Source organism: Pantherophis guttatus, chromosome 3 (genome assembly GCF_059756535.1).
Source record: "Pantherophis guttatus breed Tessera chromosome 3, ASM5975653v1, whole genome shotgun sequence".
In the NCBI taxonomy this organism is placed as follows: Eukaryota; Metazoa; Chordata; class Lepidosauria; order Squamata; family Colubridae; genus Pantherophis; species Pantherophis guttatus.
In genome coordinates, this window is record NC_142065.1 from 189,222,002 (window position 1) to 189,242,701 (window position 20,700).

The 20,700-nt window shown below is 41.7% G+C and overlaps 1 protein-coding gene across 2 annotated transcripts in view; it reads right to left on the bottom strand.

The window, feature by feature from the left end:
- Nucleotides 1-20,251: 20,251 nt before the first annotated feature.
- NIPAL2 (NIPA like domain containing 2) overlaps nt 20,252-20,700 on the bottom strand; it is a 35,256-nt gene continuing 34,807 nt past the window's right edge. For both annotated transcript variants that reach the window (XM_034422505.2, XM_034422502.2), the window contains one exon: nt 20,252-20,376. In XM_034422505.2, the coding sequence (XP_034278396.2) occupies nt 20,337-20,376 (40 nt within the window). In that variant the 3' untranslated portion in view covers nt 20,252-20,336. The remainder of the gene's footprint in view (nt 20,377-20,700) is intronic.

The window sequence follows — 20,700 nt, forward strand, 5'->3', positions numbered from 1 at the left end:
ATATTCAAAATCTTGTTTAATCTGTTTTATAAAAAGTAAATCCTTGAAGGATGTATTTAAAACCATCTTAGAAAAATAGGATTTTTTAATATAATAACTGATAATATTACTGGAGCATTATCAGATATATGTGTGCATTCAATTAAAGATTAAAATACTAAAAAAAATAATCCACCTAGGCAGAACTCTGATTTGGAGCCGAGAAAAAAATTTCTTCGTGGTGAAGGATTTAAAAGTCTCATATTTCACTAAACATTTAACATGTAAGTTTATATGTGATTTCCACGTAAGGGAATTCATTCAATTGGAAAATACTTTGCTATAACACAGGATCATCACTTGATTAAAATATTCAAGTAAATGAAGAGAAACATTTAAAATACCTATGTTGAAACTTCTAGATGTTCCTTTAGCAACAGTAATTCAAACATAAGTATGGTTATTAGAACATTCAATAATCAATAGTAAAAAGATGCCCTTAGGCCCTTTATTGTTTTAACTATAAATTTTAAGACTTGTTAATCAAAATGACTATATCCCTGGCAGAGTTCGATTTTCAACTAATATATAGGTGATGAGTTCAGCTGCTAGCCAAAATTGTTTTTCCTGTGCAGAAGCATATGAATTTCTTCTTAAAAATAAAAAATCCAAGATTTTCATGTTTTAATTTGCCCAGTAGGTATCTTTAAAATAAAACTTGGGGGGAAAAATCAACAATCTATAATAGTCTTTTTTTAAAACTAAATAAACAGAACAAACAAACAAACAGAAAACTCCTCCTCCTAGAACCTCTGAATGAAATAAACTGAAAATAGAACTAAAGAAGCTTCTTGAATGAGAAGAGAAACATTTTCAAAAAACAACAAGAAAGTCCAATTGCCTTTTGGAAAAAACACCTTTAGGACAATTCCAAAATATTTGCACCAGATTAGAAGAAACTATCTTCGATTAGCTTCCAGTCCCAATAAAGTGTTAAGATTTTATCATTGGCACAGCTGATGGCTAAGACTTCAAAGAACTATTTTTAAAAACTGGCACCTCTTTCACACTGGTTCCTTTAAAGTGAGGCATACTACATGATACCACAATGGACTTTAAGGCCAGAATATGATTGCAATGCACAGTTTAGGCTTCGTGTTGCCCATAATGAACTGTATAGTATCCCTCATGCACACATTGATTTTCAACTCAGCTTAATCAGATCAGTTTATCTGATTTGAACATATGCTTTCTTTATTTGGAAGTAGTTTTTTTTTTTCTGGAGGTGTGCTAAAACCAGAACCTGAGTTAGTATTTTCAAACATATTGTGACTTCCTAAAGACGTGACTGCCTTCTGTACTATTGCAGATTGTGGCGTTCTAGTCGGCTGCTAGATTAAAGAGTTAACAAAAGCTATAACTTCTTTCTGCAAGCCATTTTGTCAGCATATTAATTGTATCCAGGCTTTCTAAATACTTTCAGAGTGCAATAGCTCTTGTAAGTCAGTTGGCAAATATATCAAGGGTCTCAAAATTGTATCTCAAAAAAATGTATCAAATTAGCTAAGAACTATAACCAGATCTTTCCAAAAGAAAGCAGATGAAAAAAGGCATGGGAACATTGAGGAAAGCCCAGGGAAGCAGTTCAACATATTCTGCAATCAGATTTTTAAAATCTACTTTTAATCCTACAGGAAGTATGCTGATTGTAGCTATAAGCAACCTTTTAAACCCGTTTGTTGGCCCTTTATCCAGGGGAACTTGACTACTAATGTCAAATGCATGTGGAATCTGATTAGCTGAGTTGTCTTTATGAAATCTATTTGTTCGAGGTAACTTTGTACATTCATGGGAACAAGGGACTGGATGTGCATCCATCCATTGCTTTCCGTCCATGGGCTGCCATCTTCTGATGTACCAGAACAAGGACAGATATAAAGAGTTAATGACTCTGGTTTAACTCATTAGAGGGGATCTCAAAGGATCAGGTTCGTGGACTAAACCATATCTCTTTCTCAATTCCCATCTTTCTTTATCAATTCTTGCAGATTAAAAGGAAAGTACAACTGTGAGGTTGGTAGATTGAGTCTGTATTCCAATAAAATAGTAAGCAATAGGTTAATAGTAGCGTTGAGAGTAACGAAGCAATAGGTTAGTGATAGATTGAGGGTAACGCATGAACTCAGGCAAAGAATAATTATGACCAAAGAGAATTAGGATACGAGAAATTGTGGATTGGATTAGAGCAGTAAATAAAGGTGACAATTCATGTATGTAACATAATTTTAAAAATGGTTTCATATTTCTAATCTGTCCCTTGTTATCTAACAAGGAACACCATCCCCAAAATGCCTTCACACAGGCAGAGCTTTGTTGAGAAACAATTATTAGGATTCCTACATACCAACTTTTCCAGTTCAGCGCTCTACTACCACCTCTAATCCAGCAGCTGAACTCTTATTCTTTCTCTTCCTCCTCCCTCTCCCTTAATAATCTTGCATCTGATCCATTTATTTCCCTTGCATTTTTTCTTCTGTTTGCGCACCGTGTCTAATCTTGGGTTTGGCAATATTAATAATATGCAATTTTTTTTCTCTTCCAACAAGTTGCACAAAAGAGCCTTAGATGGAAATAGGCTACATGTATTTGGCTACTTACAATGGGCAATGCAAACAAAACAACTTGTTCTAGCTTGAACCTTGAAGGGAAGAAAAAGTGCATTAAGAATATGAAAATAGAATCATTGCCCAACTTTCATATAAGACTTAGATATTTTGGAACTGAAGGAGATTATCAAGCACGGAAGACCAGGTCCAAACTGAAGGTTCAATTAAACTGATTTAATTGCATGGGAATCTTCTCAGCTAACGCCTGGCATCTGCTTAGAGTTAGCTAATGGTCAACAGCACTCAAGGCGGAATAGACATAGTTGTCTTGTGGCTGCTCCTCCTCCTAGGCTAATCCCGTTTTCCCTCTGCTTCCAGGTTCTGCTACTCCTACAGAAATGTTTCAATATTCTACGTCTTGAGATTAGAGGTTCTGAAAACTGTTTGAACTCAGTTATACCTCTGTAGGTATAACTGCAGGGAAAGTGTGCAAGAAAGCACAATATGGACTTTCTCCACCTTGTTCAGGTTGCCAACAAATTAAGAAGCAGGAATAATCTATAGTTTGTGATTAAGGCATCAGCGTAGAAACCAGGAGACTGTCAGTTCAATGAAAGCCAGGTGGGTGTCCTTGGGCCAGTCACTCTCTCTTAGCCCAACTCATCTCACAGGTTTGTTATTGTGGAAAAGATAGGAGGAAGAAGGAGTATTAGATATGTTTACAACCTTGAGTTGTTTATAAAAATAATAAAGATGGGTTATAAATTAAATAAATACAGTGGTTTTAGTACTATAGAATTATAGTGCAACACCAGAAATCTTATAGTCAATAGGAGATTCTTTGCATTTTTAATTAGTAACTCACATTTGTCAGATACACGTTTTAGGGTATTCCCATAAACTGAGAAAATGCAACTGAACATGACTTCTACCAACCATGTGTTTGAGCTTCCATAGGCACCTGCTAGACCAGACAGACCTCTGTATGTCTTAACATTGTGATAAAATGCTTCCAGTTGTGGGTTGGTATTTGGTACATATGGACAAAGCAGGAAGGCAGTTAGTTCATACATGTAATTCATCATAATCTTGAGCAGCACCTGGGAAGACCCAAATGATGATCATATAGCCCTGGGATGTTGCAATCATCATAAATGATGATGGGCCAAGAGCCCGAATTTGATTGTGTAACAGTGGGGATGCTGTGATGGTCATAAGTGCAAGGATAAGTCATAAGTCACACTTATCAGTGCCATTGTACCTTTGATAAACATTGGTAAACAAATAGTTGCAAATTGAGGGCCACCTGTGTACTGCAGAAGCAAAGCATTGATAGAGAAGAGGATGAACATTACATTTTTTTCTTTTAAGCAGCTTCCAAAGCAAAAACAAGTGTACCACATAATGCCAAGATATTGTATCTTCTGATGTAGAAATCATGGATACAGTTGTGGATGTGGTAGCATTTCTCCTTTAAGAGTGGTTCTGTCAAACTCATAATTCTGCTTGAAGAACAGGTGACAGCTATGGCCAAGAGGACCTTTAAAGCCCCACCCTTTCCTGGATTGGGTAGTCCTTCAAATAATCATCCATTCTCTAGTCCCGTGATGGCGAACCTATGGCATGGGTGCCACAGGTTGCATATTGAGCCATATCGGTGGGCATGCGAGCTCAGCTCTGGCACGCATGCGTGTGCCGGCCAGCTGATTTTCAGGCCTTCTGGACCCACCAGAAGTCAGGAAACACACTATTTCCGGCCTCTGGGGGTGGTGGGGAAGGCCGTTTTTGCCCTCCCCAGGCTCCTAGAAAAGCTCTGTGCCATCGTGTGCCAAAAGCGGGGGGAGCACGGGGGAGCGGGGTGCATAGAATTATGGATGAGGGCATGCGTGCGTGTGACCCCACCACGCTCCCCCGCTTTTGGCACATGATGGCAAAAAGGTTAGCCATCACTGCCCTAGTCAGCTCACAGTTCGACCACTATAATGTGCTGTACATGGGGCCACCCTTGAAAAATACCCAGAGGTTTCAACTGATCAGAATGCAGCTGTGCAAGCACTAATGGGCATGCCTCCATTAGGTAGTCCTTGACTTAACAACTGTTCATTTAGTGACCATTCCAAGTTACAATGGCACTTGGAAAAAAAGTGACTTGGGACCATTTTTTACACTTACAGCCGTTGCAGCATCTCCAGGGTCACATAATGAAAATTCAGATGCTTGGCAACTAGTTCATATGTCAAGTTTCGAAGTCGTCTCAAATAAATTGCATTTCACACAAAGTCTTTGAAGAAAACCTCCCATTTATTAAGTATTCTAACCCGACTCCAAACGAAGCCAACACTGACATCCAGCCCCAAACCCTCCCTTTCCGTTCCCCACTCCCCTGCACTCATTGGCCATCTTCCAAGTCATTCTACCCCTAATCTACTCCACCTCAAAGGAATTTCCACCCTCCCACCCCATCTCCTAGGGGATATTATCTCCAGAGAAAATAAGTAGGTGAAAAGTCAAACGTCCCTTTCCAGACACCTTCGCTTCTCCTTCTTATGTCAGCACTAGAGTAAATGCAGGTTGAAGTGCTGACATCATATTTATGACAGTTACAGTGTCCCGGGGGCCATGCGATCAGCTTTTGCAACCTTCTGACAAGCAAAGTCAATGAGGTAGCTGTGATATTAACTTACCAATTATGATTCATTTAGCAACAGTGGCAAGAAAAATCGTAAAATGGGGCAAACCTCACTTAACAAATGTCTCACTTAGCAACATACATGTTGGACTCAATTGTGGTCGTAAGTCGAGGACTCCCTCTACCTGTGTGACACCTTTGTTTCATGAACTACCTTGGCTGCCAGTATATTTCCGGGTGCAATGGAAGGTATTGGTCACAGGAGACATCGGACAGGGTTGTATGAGGAACCACCTATCTCTCATAATCTCAGCCAGGCTGACAGCAATAGTGCCATGTATCAGGACTCAGAAAACATGCCTCATCTGTTGCAATGCCTGCCCTCTGGAATGAGATCCCCCTAAAATCTGTGTGGCTCTCATCCCGCTGGCATTCTGTGGAGCCCTAAGGACCTGGGTTTTCTCCAAGGCCTTTGATTACGTTGGATGGAGACCTTTGTTGGATGTGTTTTTGTTTCTGTGTGGAGTGACCAGATCTCATCTTGTTTTGTTTTGAACTGCATTTTTGTTCATTATATTATGAGTATCCAGAGTTGGACGACACCTGAATTTAAATAAATGAATAAATAGGCATGGTTGAATCCTGGCACCAGTTTAGAGATCTACATACTAGGAAACCTGCTGCTTGCTAATATAGATGGTTTATCTACATCTGCTGGGGAATATGCAAAGTACAGTACTTCTTTATTATTGCATAAGCCTCAAAAACATGTAGGTTTTAAATTCCCTGAAGGCCAGGAATGGTTTACTTTGAAAGGATAGATTTGATATAAGCCTTCTATTAGGAAAACAGGCTTTTTAAAAAAAATTAAAAGTGGAATTTTAATTGTGTGCTATATTTTATCTTGTAAAAATATCTCCATTGCTCTTTTTTTTATTAACACAAATGCATCATTACCGCCTGTGGCTACATTGCTGAATAATATTGTAGATGAAGCAAACAGACAAACAGAACACATCAGAGCCATTTTTATTGCTAGAAGCATCCAGGGAAAAGCCGCACTCAAGCTCTTCCATCATAAATTTTAAAGCAAAAGCATTAAAATATTTACTTGTCCCAGTTGTGCCTTAGAATACTGGGGAAGGGCAACGTTAACATATGTAGATAGGTCTGTATTGAAAATGAGGCAATGAAATACAGCAAAAGGTTTTTATTACTAATAAAGCCTTATAGGCAAGGGTGCTAATCAGCAGGTTCTGACAGGTTCTGAAGAACCAGCAAATACCACCTCTGGCTGGCCCCAGAGTGGGGTGGGAATGGAGATTTTTCAATATCCTTTCCCCAGGAGTGGGGAGGGAATGGAGATTTTGCAGTGTCCTTCCCCTGGAGTGGGATGGGAATGGGGATTTTGCAGTATCCTTCCCCTGGAGTGAGGAAGGAATGGAGATTTTGCAGTATCCTTCCCTTGGAATGGGGTGGGAATGGGGATTTTGCAGTATCCTTCCCCTGGAGTGAGGAAGGAATGGAGATTTTGCAGTATCCTTCCCTTGGAATGGGGTGGGAATGGGGATTTTGCAGTATCCTTCCCCTGGAGTGGGGTGGGAATGGGGATTTTGCAGTATCCTTCCCCTGGAGTGGGGTGGGAATGGAGATTTTGCAGTGTCCTTCCCCTGGAGTGGGGTGGGAATGGAGATTTTGCAGTATCCTTCCCCTGGAGTGTGGTGGGAATGGAGATTTTGCAGTATCCTTCCCCTGGAGTGAGGAAGGAATGGAGATTTTGCAATATCCGTCCCCTGGAGTGGGGTGGGAATGGAGATTTTGCAATATCCTTCCCCTAGAGTGGGGGTGGGTGGGAATGGAGATTTTGCAGTATCCTTCCCCTGGAGTGGAAAGGGAATGGAGATTTTGCATTATTCTTCCCCTGCCACGCCCACCAAGCCACACCACACTCATCAAGCCACGCCCACAGAACCAGTAGTAAAAAAAATTGAATTCCACCACTGCTTATAGATGTTCTACAGTTGCTTTCCCTTCATGTTTCTAAAGCTAATGGAGAGTCCAGTACATGTTATAGATTCTTCATCTGGGACTTTTCCTAGGGCGTAAGGAGCACATCACCTCAAAAGGACTATATACTGTATCATGGTTGCAAAGAATAAAAGGTGCCTCAACCTGTCCTCCAGAAAGTATGTACATTGTAACAACAATAAAAGAACAAAAGGCATGTAAACAACATATATATCAACAGCAGCAATGAGAGGAATCTAGCTGTTGTAGTGGACAACCACTTAAGTATGAGCCAGCAATGTGCTGCAGCTGCCAAAAAAGCCAATGCAGTTTTAGGCTGCATCAATAGAGGGATAGCATCAAGATCACAAAAAAATGATACTACCACTTTATAGTGCACTTGTAAAGCCACATTTGTCCAATTCTGTTAACCACAATACAAAAAAGCCTTTGAGAGTCTAGAAAGAGTTCTGTCCTCTCGCTGCTGCGCTAGCAACGAATGTGAAGAAAACGCTCCAGACAACGATTAGTTGCTTCAGCTGTTTAATCCTTTCGTGCAAGTCGGAGAACAACAAGTGACACCCAATGCAGTTCGCACAAAGTCGGCGTTAGCAGCGGCTGCCTCCTTACGCCGTTTTAAACACTCGCGCCAGTTATTACAACGCCCTTCCGGGTATGGAGCTCATGGCGCATGCGCGCAGCGCCCTCTCTGCTAGTCGGCGCTCAGAAAGTACTCGAAGAAGATCCACCCTAGTCCGGCCGCTGCGTGACCGACCGCCTAGAAAGAAAACACCCCCACCACCAAGGTGCGTGTGAGCCACCTACCAACCCCCCCATCCAACCCCCCTCAGATCCTTTCTTGATGGTGGATGTCAAACAGGGTCACGTGGCCGCTGCGGATCACAGTGTTGAGGGATCTCGACAAGTTCAAGGAACAGCAACAAAGATGATTAGTGGATTGGTGGCTAAACCGTATGATGAATGGTTGCAAGAACTGGGAATGACTAGTCTAACAAAGAGGAACACTAGCATCTCTCCCTCTTGATAGCTGTCTTCCAATATTTGAGGGGCTGTTAGAGAGAAGAGAGGTGTCAATCTATTCTCCAAAGCACCCGGGGGCAACTCAAGAAGTAAGAGATGAAAGCTTAACAAAGAGAGATTATAGATTCTCCCAGTGATGAAATCCAATTTTTTTTTACTACCGGTTCTGTGAGCTTGGCTTGGTGGGTGTGGTGTGGCTCGGTGGGTGTGGCTTGGTGGGCATGGCAGGGGAAGGATACTACAAAATCTCCATTCCCTCCCCACTCCTGGGGGAAGGATATTGCAAAATCTCCATTTCCACCACACTCTGGGACCAGCCAGAGGTGGTATTTGCCGGTTCTCCGAACCACTCAAAATTTCTGCTGCCGGTTCTCCAGAACTTGTCAGAACCTGTTGGATTTCACCCCTGGATTTTCCTAGAATTAAGGAGATATTTCCTATCAGTGAAAAAAGTTAACCATGGGAACAGCTTAACTCCAAAAGTTGTGGATGCCCCATCGATGGAGTATTTTTCTACAAAGAGATTGGACAGCCATTTGTCTGGCATGGCATAGATCTGCTTGAATTGGGGTTGGACTAGAAGACTTCCAAGGTTCCTTTCAACTCTGTTATTCTGCAATACTTCTGAAATACTATGATGTGTAGAGTAGCATCAAGAAAGAACTGTGCATATTATTAGTTGCTTGTGTTTGGACATGCTGGTGTTATTACCGCCTTATTAATTTGGGCCAAGCCCAAATACACCCCTTTCAAGGCAATTATTTATTTTCTTATATTTCCTCATCTTTTAATCAATACTATTTAAAACAGATGGATAATAGTTAACCTCTCCTTTTCCAGAGAACATTGGGAAGGGTGGAGATCCTTTGAGGTGGAAGCCACTGTGTTCCAAGGCCTGGAGATCAGTGGGGAGATTTGTTTTCGCTTCCCACTACTGTATTGCAAATAAGTATTCTTATACTTGTCTCACTGATGTACCACAGAAGCTGGAGACACGCTGGGGATAGTGAAGGCTCCCAGTACATTCAATTTGACTTCAAGCACCTTCAGAATATCAATAGAGGAGAACAGTAACTCCAGATGTTATGGTTGCTGCTATGAAATCTTTGGTGATGGATCTCCCGTTCCAACCAAAAAAATGTGAAGCATGTAATATTGTCTCAAATGTTCTTCCAGAACTAATAAGCAAAAGCAGATTTTAGGTCCTGGTCTTTTCAGTGAGGGAGGGGGAAACAAGGACCTCTTTAAGGCTGCTGGCTGGATCAATTGTGGCAGCCTTGAATCCTCCTTAGCATTGAGAACCAGCTCTGTTGCCACCTATTATAGCTTGAGGGTTTTTTCCCCCAAAAAGAAGGCCCTCGTCCTCTTGAACACCCAGAGAAGGGAATAAAATCTCGTTTCACTTTGCACTTTGAGTTGCTGGTTCTGCCCCGTCCCTCTTTTCAAGAAGTGAATGAAACGCACAGTGAGTTGCTGTACAGATCAGCTTACTCATTTCGAGACAATGCTATGTTTCACATTTGAGTCTGCTGTGACTCCTTTTCATGAGATTTCCTTTGTTGTAATTAAACTTGGCATCTATATTTGACACTCCCTATCAGGCTTTTGAGGACCAGAACGCCTGCTCAAGCTTTCGGTGGCAGAGAATAACAATGTGGCTCCCATTATTTAGTCTTGCATAGAGTTTTTGAAGACTGAATAGTTTATTCCCCTATTGATCATTTTTTAAAATTCTATTTTCCCCCTCTGGAAATATATTTTACAGAGAGCTGGGAATACCAGTTAAACCTATGTAATAGAGAGGATGATAAATGTTCTCAATTTGTGAATAGCCAAGAAATTGGAGTTTTTTTCAGAAGCTTTTGTGTATATTTTTGAGCAGCTGTGATTTTGAAGATATTAAATAAGTTACCTTGGCTACTGCTTGGGGTGAAATATCAAGACCAGGATCTGTGCAGATATTGTTGGTACGTGAGTGTAACCAGAAATGTTGCCTGAATCAAAGCATTTATTCATTTTTAGTACACAAATGGTCAATGGACTAGATTAATTTTAAAACCATCTGGCTTCCAACAGTGCTTTGTCTAGATTGTTGTAAATCAGCTTCTGGAGTGGTCAAAAAACAGCATCAGTAAACCATTTCTGACATACCAATTTATCTATAATTATGTTAATATTCAAGCAAATTAATCATAATATTAGGTTGGATATAAAAATCCAACCTGTTTGCCTTATGTAGTATAAGAATAATTGCTGTTCTTGATTGCATTTACATACTAATTAAAATTGTTCTACTGCTGATTAGCAAATGATTTACGCTATCCCTTCCTTTTCAAAATAGTGCAGTAAGTATCTTCATAGAATTGGCATTAAAATATTTGTTGTACTAAAAAGGCTCCAAAAAGCATTTTAATAAAATTGCCCTCTTTGCACAAAGAACTGCAAGATAATGGAAAGTAGGGAAAGAAAGTAAAATATTGCTATCCATAACAGTGAATCTCTGGTGCTTTCACTCTGCTATTTCTCTTTTCTTTCCAGCAAAGAATCTTTTCACTGGTAGAAATTTGGAACATTATCTGATCTCTAAATGGAGTGTCTTGTGTGGATCAAGATAGGAATCTGTGCACAAACACAAAAAAAGATGTGTTTTAATTCATCACCTTCTTCTAAACCAGGGATATCAAACTCGATTTCATTGAGGGCTGCATCAGGGTTGTGTTTGACCTCAGAGGGCCAGGGTGGGTGTGGCCAGTTTGACGTCACTTGTGTCGGGGCTGCCTATGATGATCTGAGTGCTCTGCCAGTGAAAATGGGCTCCCGATCTCCGTTTTTGGCTGGGACAACCTCCTGAAACCCTCTGCCAGCGGCCCTCCCAAGCTCCATTTTCACTGGCAGAGGATTGCAGGAGGCTGTCCCAGCCAAAAACAGAGACCAGGAGCCTGTTTTCGCTGTCAGAGGCACCACGGGCCAATCCTTCACTGGCTCCAGGCCAGCCCTGTGGGCTGGATCTTGCCCACGGGCCATGAGTTTAACATCCCTGTTCTAAACTGATGGTTCTTTTTAGTTTGATTTTCCTTCCGAGCACGAGGCACCAGCCTGCTCTTTCTTAATTTTGAGAATGTTACTAGCTCGCAAACAGAATTTTCTCATTCTCATTAACTAAGTTTGTAAATACAGTAATTACCCTAAGTGTGTCATCCTTGATTCTCTCTGAGCTTGGTTGTTTGCTTGTAGAAGTTTCATTACCAAACTAGGTAAAATCATATCTATTTTGATGATGTTATCTAGTTGGGTAATGAAATGACTGCAAGCAAACAACTAAGCTCACCTACAGCTCCACAGTTCAATTCTTCTATTAGAATTATCTGAAGGTATGAGATAAATAAATAAAATATATGGCAACTGCATATTATTCCATGGTAGCAGCGGAGATATTTTGGACATTATTAACCTTGTCATTGCTATATTGGTTGGAGCTTATGGGACTTCCTTGCACCAACATTATAATGTCATTGATATGCAGTATATGTAGAGTTTACATGAACGTAGCATATTTGTAATATTTATATTAAGGAAATTAGCTTTGGTAAAGTAACAAATGGAGTATGTCTCATAATAAATACAAATTATTTCAGAACTAGGTAATATGGTTAACATTTCAATTTATGATACTCTTAGCATATTAGCAGACTTCAGAAGGATGTTATCTTCGCATAAATGTTTCATTAATATATAGAGAGCATTTTTAGAAATGTAAAATTCAAAGCCACTTTTTCAGAATTGCTACCATGGCCAATCACAAATTTAGTATTACCAGAGTTTGGCATCAAAGCTCCCGGCTGAATATGCGATGACAATAAGGAGTTTTCTGCATTGTTCTGTTGCTCTCTGGGAGTCTTACCGCTTTTTGCAGCCAAGATCTGAAAATCCTGCTGGTCTTCCAGACGGCCAGCAGGGGACTCTGCTCCTCAACCCATCTGGCTGGCCTTCTAAGAGATTATCTGCTCAGTTTACCTCTGGCACCAGGCTGCCAGCACCCACCATTTTTTCTTTTCCAGGAATGTCTCTGGAGTGTATATGAAGCTTAATGGGATACCTGAAAATCAGCGGCTGAAGTTTTGTTTTACAAGATTGTGTCAATAGCTGGAAACTAATCAGGAGAGAAGCCACCTAGAACTAAGGAGAAATGTCTAACAGTGTGTTGGAAGAAATCCATCTGGGTTCAGTTCCAATTGGGGAAAAAGACACTGGAAACATGGAGACTGCTTGGAAAGATGGTTTAATGGTGGACAGGATCACATGGTTTGTGTTCCTGAACAGAAAAAGGGCTGAGATGCTGAGCGTGCCTTGGTTGTATACCCTCTCTGTGCTTTGAACTTCCTGGGAACTTCCTGAGTGGTTGTCGGAATCCCAGGGGGTGGGGATCTTAGCTAGCCTTGCTGGCTGATGTAATCTTCCCAGGTGCCATGTGGTGAGTTTCTGTTGCTAGATGGGTCCTATTGTGTTGCAGATGATGGTCCATTGACAAAGGTGGGGGTAATGAGTGAGCTTGGCTGAGGCCTTAATGGCCCATTGACAAAGGTGGGGGGGAGGCAGAAAGCTGCTTTGTCTTTAAAAGATGTTTGTCCATTTCTCATCCAGGGAAATATAATATTCTGCCTTTTTTAATACTTCCTAAAATATTTCATTCTTCTAGGAGAGGGGTGGGTGCTAACTTCCTACAGTGTGAGAACAACTAACCAGGATTACCTGGTTAATGAGTGGAGGCTGTTAAGTCGTGGGTGCAAGAAAAGGACAGGACACACAATAGAATCTAACACTTTTATTAGCTCCATAAATCGCAATGGCAATCTTAGCCGCGGCAGCTCCTTTTATAGCTAGGAGCTGTCCGCGGCTTCAGCCACTGACGGTCCTATGAATTTCCCGCTCTTGTCCCTGATTGGTCCGTTCAAATCTGCCATTCAATACTCAACACCCCTCCTCTCTAGTTAGCATAACCAATCCTGAAGTCCCTAGGCAACGTAGTCACGCAGGTAGGTGGGTCGTTTCGATTTGCGACTTGACCTGCGCAGTTCAGTCGTTCCGGCGTTCTTGGAGTGAGAGGTCGAGTTCCGTGGCTCTGCCAGCTCCGCCTCTGGAACTCTCTTGAACATGTTCACCGGTGTGGAATTATTTTCTTGGGTGTTACTCCCTTCCTCCCCCGGACGACATGGTGGATTGTAGCTGATGTTTGGTTCCTTCTCCTGGACTTCAGGTAAGTGTCCGCTGCCTCTATTCGGGGTTGAGTCTTTTCTCATGGTGTTTGGTGCTTGTGCCTGTGGTAGGGTCTGGTTTCTGTCAATGCCTCTGTCTGGTGGACCGAGTTCGTTCCTTGTCACTCTGCCCCTGATCTGGTCAATGTGGCGTTTCCACTGTCGGCCGTCCTCGGTCTGCAGCCTGTATGACAGTGGTCCCATGATTTGGGTTATTTCTACCAGTATCCAGAAGGGGTTGCCGCTGGGCTTCGGTGTGTGGATGCGCTCGGTGTGATGTGCTGGATCGTGAGCAGCTTGTCTATTTTGGCTTGCATGTCCCCGGGCCCCAGCCGTGCCAATGTTTCTTTGGTTGTTCTCACCATTCGTTCGGCAAGCCCGTTAGTGGACGGCTTTCCCGGTGCTGATAATGCGTGTCGGACTCCCTGGTTGGCTAGGAACATCTCGAATGTATTAGCGGTAAATTGGGGCCCATTATCAGATACCAGCAAGTCCGGCAACCCATGTGTTGCAAACAGTCTTCTCAATGTTCGGATAACGGCTTCCGTGGTTGTTGAAGGCATCAGGAATACTTCTAACCATTTTGAAAATGCGTCCACTACGATTAGGAACATGTTGCCCTGGCATGGCCCCGCAAAGTCTATGTGTATCCTCGCCCAGGGTGTCCCCGGGTTTTTCCAACCGTGTGTGGGTGCAGTGTGTGGCGCTGGTCGTGATTCTTGGCAGGGTGTGCATGTTGCTACCCAGGCCTCTATCTCTTTATCCATTCCGGGCCACTATACATAGCTTCTTGCCAATGCCTTCATCTTCACTATTCCTGGGTGCCCCTCATGTAATAAGTTTAGAATGTCCTGCCTCAGCACCCCGGGAATTATGACTCTGTCCCCCCACAAAATGCACTCTTTGAGTCCTGACAGTTCAGTTTGTCTAGATTTGAATGATTGAAATTCCGTGTCCACGTTCGCTTCCAGCCAGCTGAGCTTCCAGTTTCCAGCATGTGCATGCACGTTGATCATCTGCTCTTCCAGTTTCTGGTGCTCCCATGCACGTGAAAACCAGCTGGCCGGCACGCATGTGCACTAGTGGTGGGTTGTTCCCAGTTCGCACCGGTTCTATAGAACTGGTAGTAAAACTGTCGGGAGGCCCCGCCCACCGACCCCAACATCACCAAAATGCTTCTGTGCATGTGCAGAACAGCACACACGTGCGAGCGAAGCAAGCACGCGCGCACGGCCCCGTTGCAAACTGGTAGTAAAGGTAAGTAGAACCCACCCCTGCTGTGCGCACCAGAAACCGGAAGAGCAACAGCCGATGGTTGGCATGCCCTGAAAAATGGCATGCCACTTCCAACACATGTGCCATAGGTTTGCCATCAAAAGGAATTCAATCAAACAGAGCAAGTGAGTATTGTAAGAGTACACTGGTATAATGGGTGCTATATTAGGCTGCCCAGGAGTAGCTCCTTCTCTTTTAAAGAAACTTAACATTCAGTTTGGATTACTTTTCATCTAAATTCAACCAAAACAGGGACTTCCCCTTTGCCACCATTAGGGACATCTAATTTCTTTCCCTTATCCTTTCATGCTGAGAAGTAAGATATCTTATGCAAAGCAGCTCTTCAGGCTTTTTACAGGTGGGATACCTTTCCATTCTCTTCCCATGCAAGGGGTACATTCAAAGGGCAGCACCTGTGGCCTCACAAAAGTAGCCAAACCCACATTGAAAAAATCTTCAAGGGAGCTGGCCTGAAAGGGACATTTGGCACTTCCTTATTGATTAGCTTGCATTTCTAAAAATAAAACATTGAAGTAAAAAATCAATTTTTGGTCCCAGGCCAGAAACCAAATACAAGATAGATTAGTTTAACAGCTTGGTTCACTACCTCATGCTGCAAAGTTTGGGAAATTTGTTCTCACATTAGCCTGTTTTTATTTGCCATATATTTTCTTAGGTTCTAGAATGGTGACTTGGGGGAAAAGGAGAAAGAGAGAAGCGGGGAAATGCAAAAGCTGTTTGCTTTTGGCATTATTCGGACCCCCTCTTCTGTTTTTGTTAGCGGGGGCAAAAACTCCACCAAGAGACCACAGGCCTTTGTGGAGAGAACAATAAATGGCACACCAGCAAATGGAGTTGAAAAGAATGCCAAGGTTGTCACTCCCCATCAGTGGTTTGGATGGATTTCCTCCTCTGAGAAACATTTCGAATGCTTGGGGCTAAATTGTGCACAGGCAACAGGTGGTTTGCTTTACCAAAGGGCATGTGTAATGCTTAAGTGAACAAGAGCCAAGTTCCAGCAGATGGGCTCTTGCTCACTCGGCTCTGTGGAAGGATATTTTTCATGTTATGTGTGGAAAAAAGAGCAGTAACCCTGGTTCACTGGGAAGAGGTCTTGGTCACAAAAATAGCCATTAGCAAATGAGTCATCCCAATCAGAGTACAAACCATCTAGGCTCCTTCTGGGACGTATGCTAAGCTAGGCTTCATGCGCATGAGAGCAGTTGGGAATTTAATCAGAGCAAGCATCATTATAGGAGGGGGAGAACCAATTGCTGATTTAAATTATTTGCATGGTAATCCCATTGATTTCCCTGAACTTTCAGTGATGTGTGTTTAGAACTGAAGACGCAGGCTCCTAATCCACTTGGAGATGGGGAGGCTAGCTATCTTTCTGCATCCATTCCCTTGGTGGTGGTGCTCCTGTTATTAATAAGCCCGTAATATCATAACCTGTTATTAATTTGCATTACTTTTATATCCCACCCTTCTAGCTTCATAATCAAGTTTTAAATTCGGAATTCTTAAATTTTTGGGTTTTTTAGCTAATTGGCCTTGAATGTAATACTTTTAATAATTTTTAAATTTAAATTGTGATATTTGTATTGTGTTTTTACCTGGCTGTACACCACCCCGAGTCCTTCAGGAGAGGGGTGGTATAGAAATAAAATTATCCTATCCTATCCTATCCTATCCTATCCTATCCTATCCTATCCTATCCTATCCTATCCTTCTTCTGGGAACTCATTGGTTTTCTACTTATTTTATCCCCCACAACAAATTTGTGAGGGCCAAGGTCAACCCTGGGGTTCTCCATGGATAAATGAGGATGTGCTCTGGCATGTCCCAGGTTCCCATCCTATTCTTTAATCCCTACACCACTGGTTTCCCCACTGCTGGTTTTTTTTTTTTTTTTACTCAGTTCATGAAGGCCACACTTGGAATACTGCATTTAGTTTTGGTCGCTAGGATGTAAAAAAGATGTGGAGACTATAGAAAGAGTGCAGAGAAGAGCAACAAAGATTAGTGGACTGGAGGCTGAAACATACGATGAACGGTTGCAGGAACTGGGTATGTCTAACCTGTACAGGTTTGCCAACCTGTACAATTAGCACACACACACCCCTCCCAAGGCTGTGTGCTCTCCCCACTTCTCTTCTCTCTGTATACCAATGTCTGCATCTCTAACAATCCATCTGTTAAACTACTGAAGTTCGCAGATGACACAACAGTTCGAGACAATGATGAATCCGCATACAGACGGGAGGTTAAACAACTAGCCTCGTGGTGCGACTGGAACAATCTGGAACTGAACACACTCAAAAGCGTAGAAATGGTGGTAGATTTTAGGAGAAACCCTTCCATAATTCCACTTCTCACAATACTGGACAACACAGTATCAACAGTAAAGACCTTCAAATTTCTAGGTTCTACCATATCGCAAGATCTAAAATGGATAGGGAACCTTCCTATATCAGCCTTCAAGGGCAGCTGAGGGGAAGAGCATGACATTGTGCCAGAGTAAAGGCCCTCTGGTATCTAGATACTTTGAGATTACTTAAATACGGCGTGGGGAGGTGGGAGAATACTATTGGATTCACTGGCAATTAAGGCTGAGAATCTGGCTAGATCTGATGGGCATTCTGTGTCTGCTACACTTTGTTAATGAATACTTTGGCCTGATCATATCCCATTCTGAGAAAATCCCAAGGAGAAGATTTTAATTGCCATTGCCTGTTTCCATATGGACAAAAAAATCATCATAGTTAGTACACCTAATGCGGCAAGGTTAAAGGGGCAAAAAGGATCATCTGAGCCAATAATTGGGTATGATTACCCACACTCTAGCTTCCACTTTCATGAGGCCTATTCCTAGTCTCAGGGTGGCATTAGAGACACATTTTGGGTCTTAACCAGCTGATCTTAGAAATGTGGATTATGCAAGTTCTAATTATGCAATTAGAGAAGAGCTCCAGCTGAACACCCTAAAGAAGTTATTGGCTTGGCCTGGAATAATTTGAATGCTGCAGGTATACAGTGGCCACCTCTTGTGGTAAGGAATTTAAGGATGGTTAATGAGCTTCTCTGTGCATTTTCAGCAAAGCCGTCCTCGTAGGCTTTCCTACTGCCAGCAGAATGAAGGACGACTCCCAGATATTTGAAACAGATCTGTTCAATCTTCTGCCCATCTATGCTGCTTGAGTGGCTCGAAGCAACATCTGTCACTGCCTGTGTGCTGCACCCCAACTGATAAATCTAACTGAAACAACTTGTATGTAAATACAATCAATTATGTATGAATTAAGTAGAAAAAAATGTTCATAGGAAAAAAGCATGCAATACAAAGAAAAACTTAGGGATGCTTATTTGTCAAAGTTAGTCAAGGTACTAGGTTATCCTATAGCTGTTTTTGAACAAAGGTAATTTGGATTTTTAAAAAATGAGACCTTATACAATAGTAAATGGCATCAGAAGTGTATAACTGTACATTAACCTAGGAAAGAATCTTACATATTTGGGTAATCTACCATGTTGTAACTTTCTCCTTTGGGAGAAGTTTAGCTCTCAAAAAGGTAAGAGAAATAATCAGCCACAGAGAAATTATGCCTGTAAATTAGTGATTGTCAATTCTTCAGTTCCTTGTGAAAATAATTTGAGTGCAGGCTATTATCAGACAACAATGTTCAACTTCTAATTTTTGCAGAGCAAGCGGCTTGACATAGCCATGGCCTCCCTCATTATCTGATTTATTTTATGACATCAGTGCACAAAGAGGTGAGTCAGTATCGAGTTGGTGTTGCAACAGAGGAGCACAGCTGAAGCCAATCTGGTGCCCTTCAGATGTGCTTGAATTCTGGACGAATTCCCAGCCCAAAATCTAGTTATTGAAATCCAACACACATCTGAAGGCACCACTTTGGGAAAAGCACACAAAGCATAATTAGAGCAAATATCCAGACCTGGAGGATAACTTATTCAGAACTTTCCCAATACTACACTCCCAATTTATTGTGTGTGTGTATGTGCATGTCCATGCATTTATATACATAAATCAGCTTAAATCTGCTGGTCAGCTTTGTAAAGGACAATCTATTGGTGCTAAAAGATTGCAGCATATTTGCAAACTGGAAAAGAACTGAGAAGAATGACTGAATAGTTGGCTTGATGGTGAATGTGGTCTGCTGCAGTTTTAATGCTTGTGGGAAGTGGCACATGGCCTCTGCTTCAGTGATTAAACCAAGGCCTAAATTCCTCTAAGTCCCATTAGAGGGGAAAAACTGAGTGTATTGGGCTTAGTTTCCAACATCTGTATATTTACTTGCCAATTTTGAAGTTACAAAGTTCAGTTCCTGGAACAAGCATCAGCTGCTTGAGTTGAATCTACTTGCTGCTATAGTGTTTGTCCACCGCTATTGATGAGCACATGATTGGAACAAAAATCACTACCAGGAAGAGCTGCAAATAGTTTTGCAAATTGTATGATACACTTAAAAAATGTAGCAGGCAAAAAAAAAAGGTTGCTGAAAGTCTTCCTTTTAAATACTAAATTCTAAATACTATAATAAGGCATTGTTCCCCAACTTTGGCCACTTGAAGCTGTGTGGACTTCAAGTTCCAGAATTCCCCAGCCAGTCATGCTGGCTGGAGAATTATGGGACTTGAAGTCCACACAGCTTCAAGTGGCCAAGTTTAGGGAACACTGCTGTAAGGTAAACTAGAACAGAACTGAGAAATAGGTCTGTTTCATTTCATTTGACACAACTTTTTAAACTGTAATTAGCTGATGAGTTGCACTGCAGCAGAAACATGTATTCTTGCCAACATAAGCTCAGGCGTGATTTTGACTTACTCTTTTCCCATTACTTTCATGAAATGGCACTCCACAAGACCTGTTGCATAACTCTAGCGATTGGAAACCCTGTGGCACATTTATCTAAGGCCAAGAATTGCAAACAATAAGGAATAATAGCACAATTAATGGCCTAAGGCAGTGTTTCTCAACCTTGGTAGCTTGAAGATGGGTGGACTTCAACTCCCAGAATCCCCCAGCCAGCTTTGCTGGCTGGGGGATTCTGGAAGTTGAAGTCCACCCATCTTCAAGCTACCAAGGTTGAGAAACTCTGGCCTAAGGGATACACCTAATTCAAGTTTGATGGGCTGCTCTTCAAGCAGCATTACTGGTTTGCACTGCAGTGTATGCAGGGGTGGGTTCCACTTACCTTTACTACCAGTTTGCAGCGGGATCTGCATGCACAGATCACCAATGATGATGTCGTGCTGGGTGGGCAGAGCCTCCCACCGGTTTTACTACCGGTTCTATAGAACCGGAGAGAACTGGGAGCAACCCATCACTGAGTGTATGATATCAAGGAATTCTGGGAGATTATGAAAAAAACTCAGGATAAAATGATCTGATACATAATTAGAAGAGAGAAGTGTAGTGAATGCAACACACATAAATGGAAGATTTTTTAAAAAATATTTTTTTATTCTTTGGTTGGAGTCTTGAGAGATATACTTTCTTCATATAAAGAACCATAGGACGGGTTATTTGAATCTGGTTGTATTGTGCTGCTCTTCTTCTTCCCTGCGGGATTAAAATAACAATAAAAATGCTTGGAGCAAATATGATAAATCAAATCCAACATGTTTAATTATGTTCCTTCTAAAAAGCTTCTCACTATAAGCTTCACTTTGTTTTGCTGTAATAGAGAATGGCAACGGGATGGAAATAATTCAAGATTTTGTTTTAAAAAAGTGCATTGGCAATAGGAAAATAAATTAAGTGAAAAGTAATTTTTATTAAAGATGATTTGAAGTGGTATCTGATGTGGTTTTTCTCTTCAGCCATCCCGCTAATGGTTGTTTTTCAGCTGTGCGAATAGGAATGACAGACAAAATATTTCCAGAC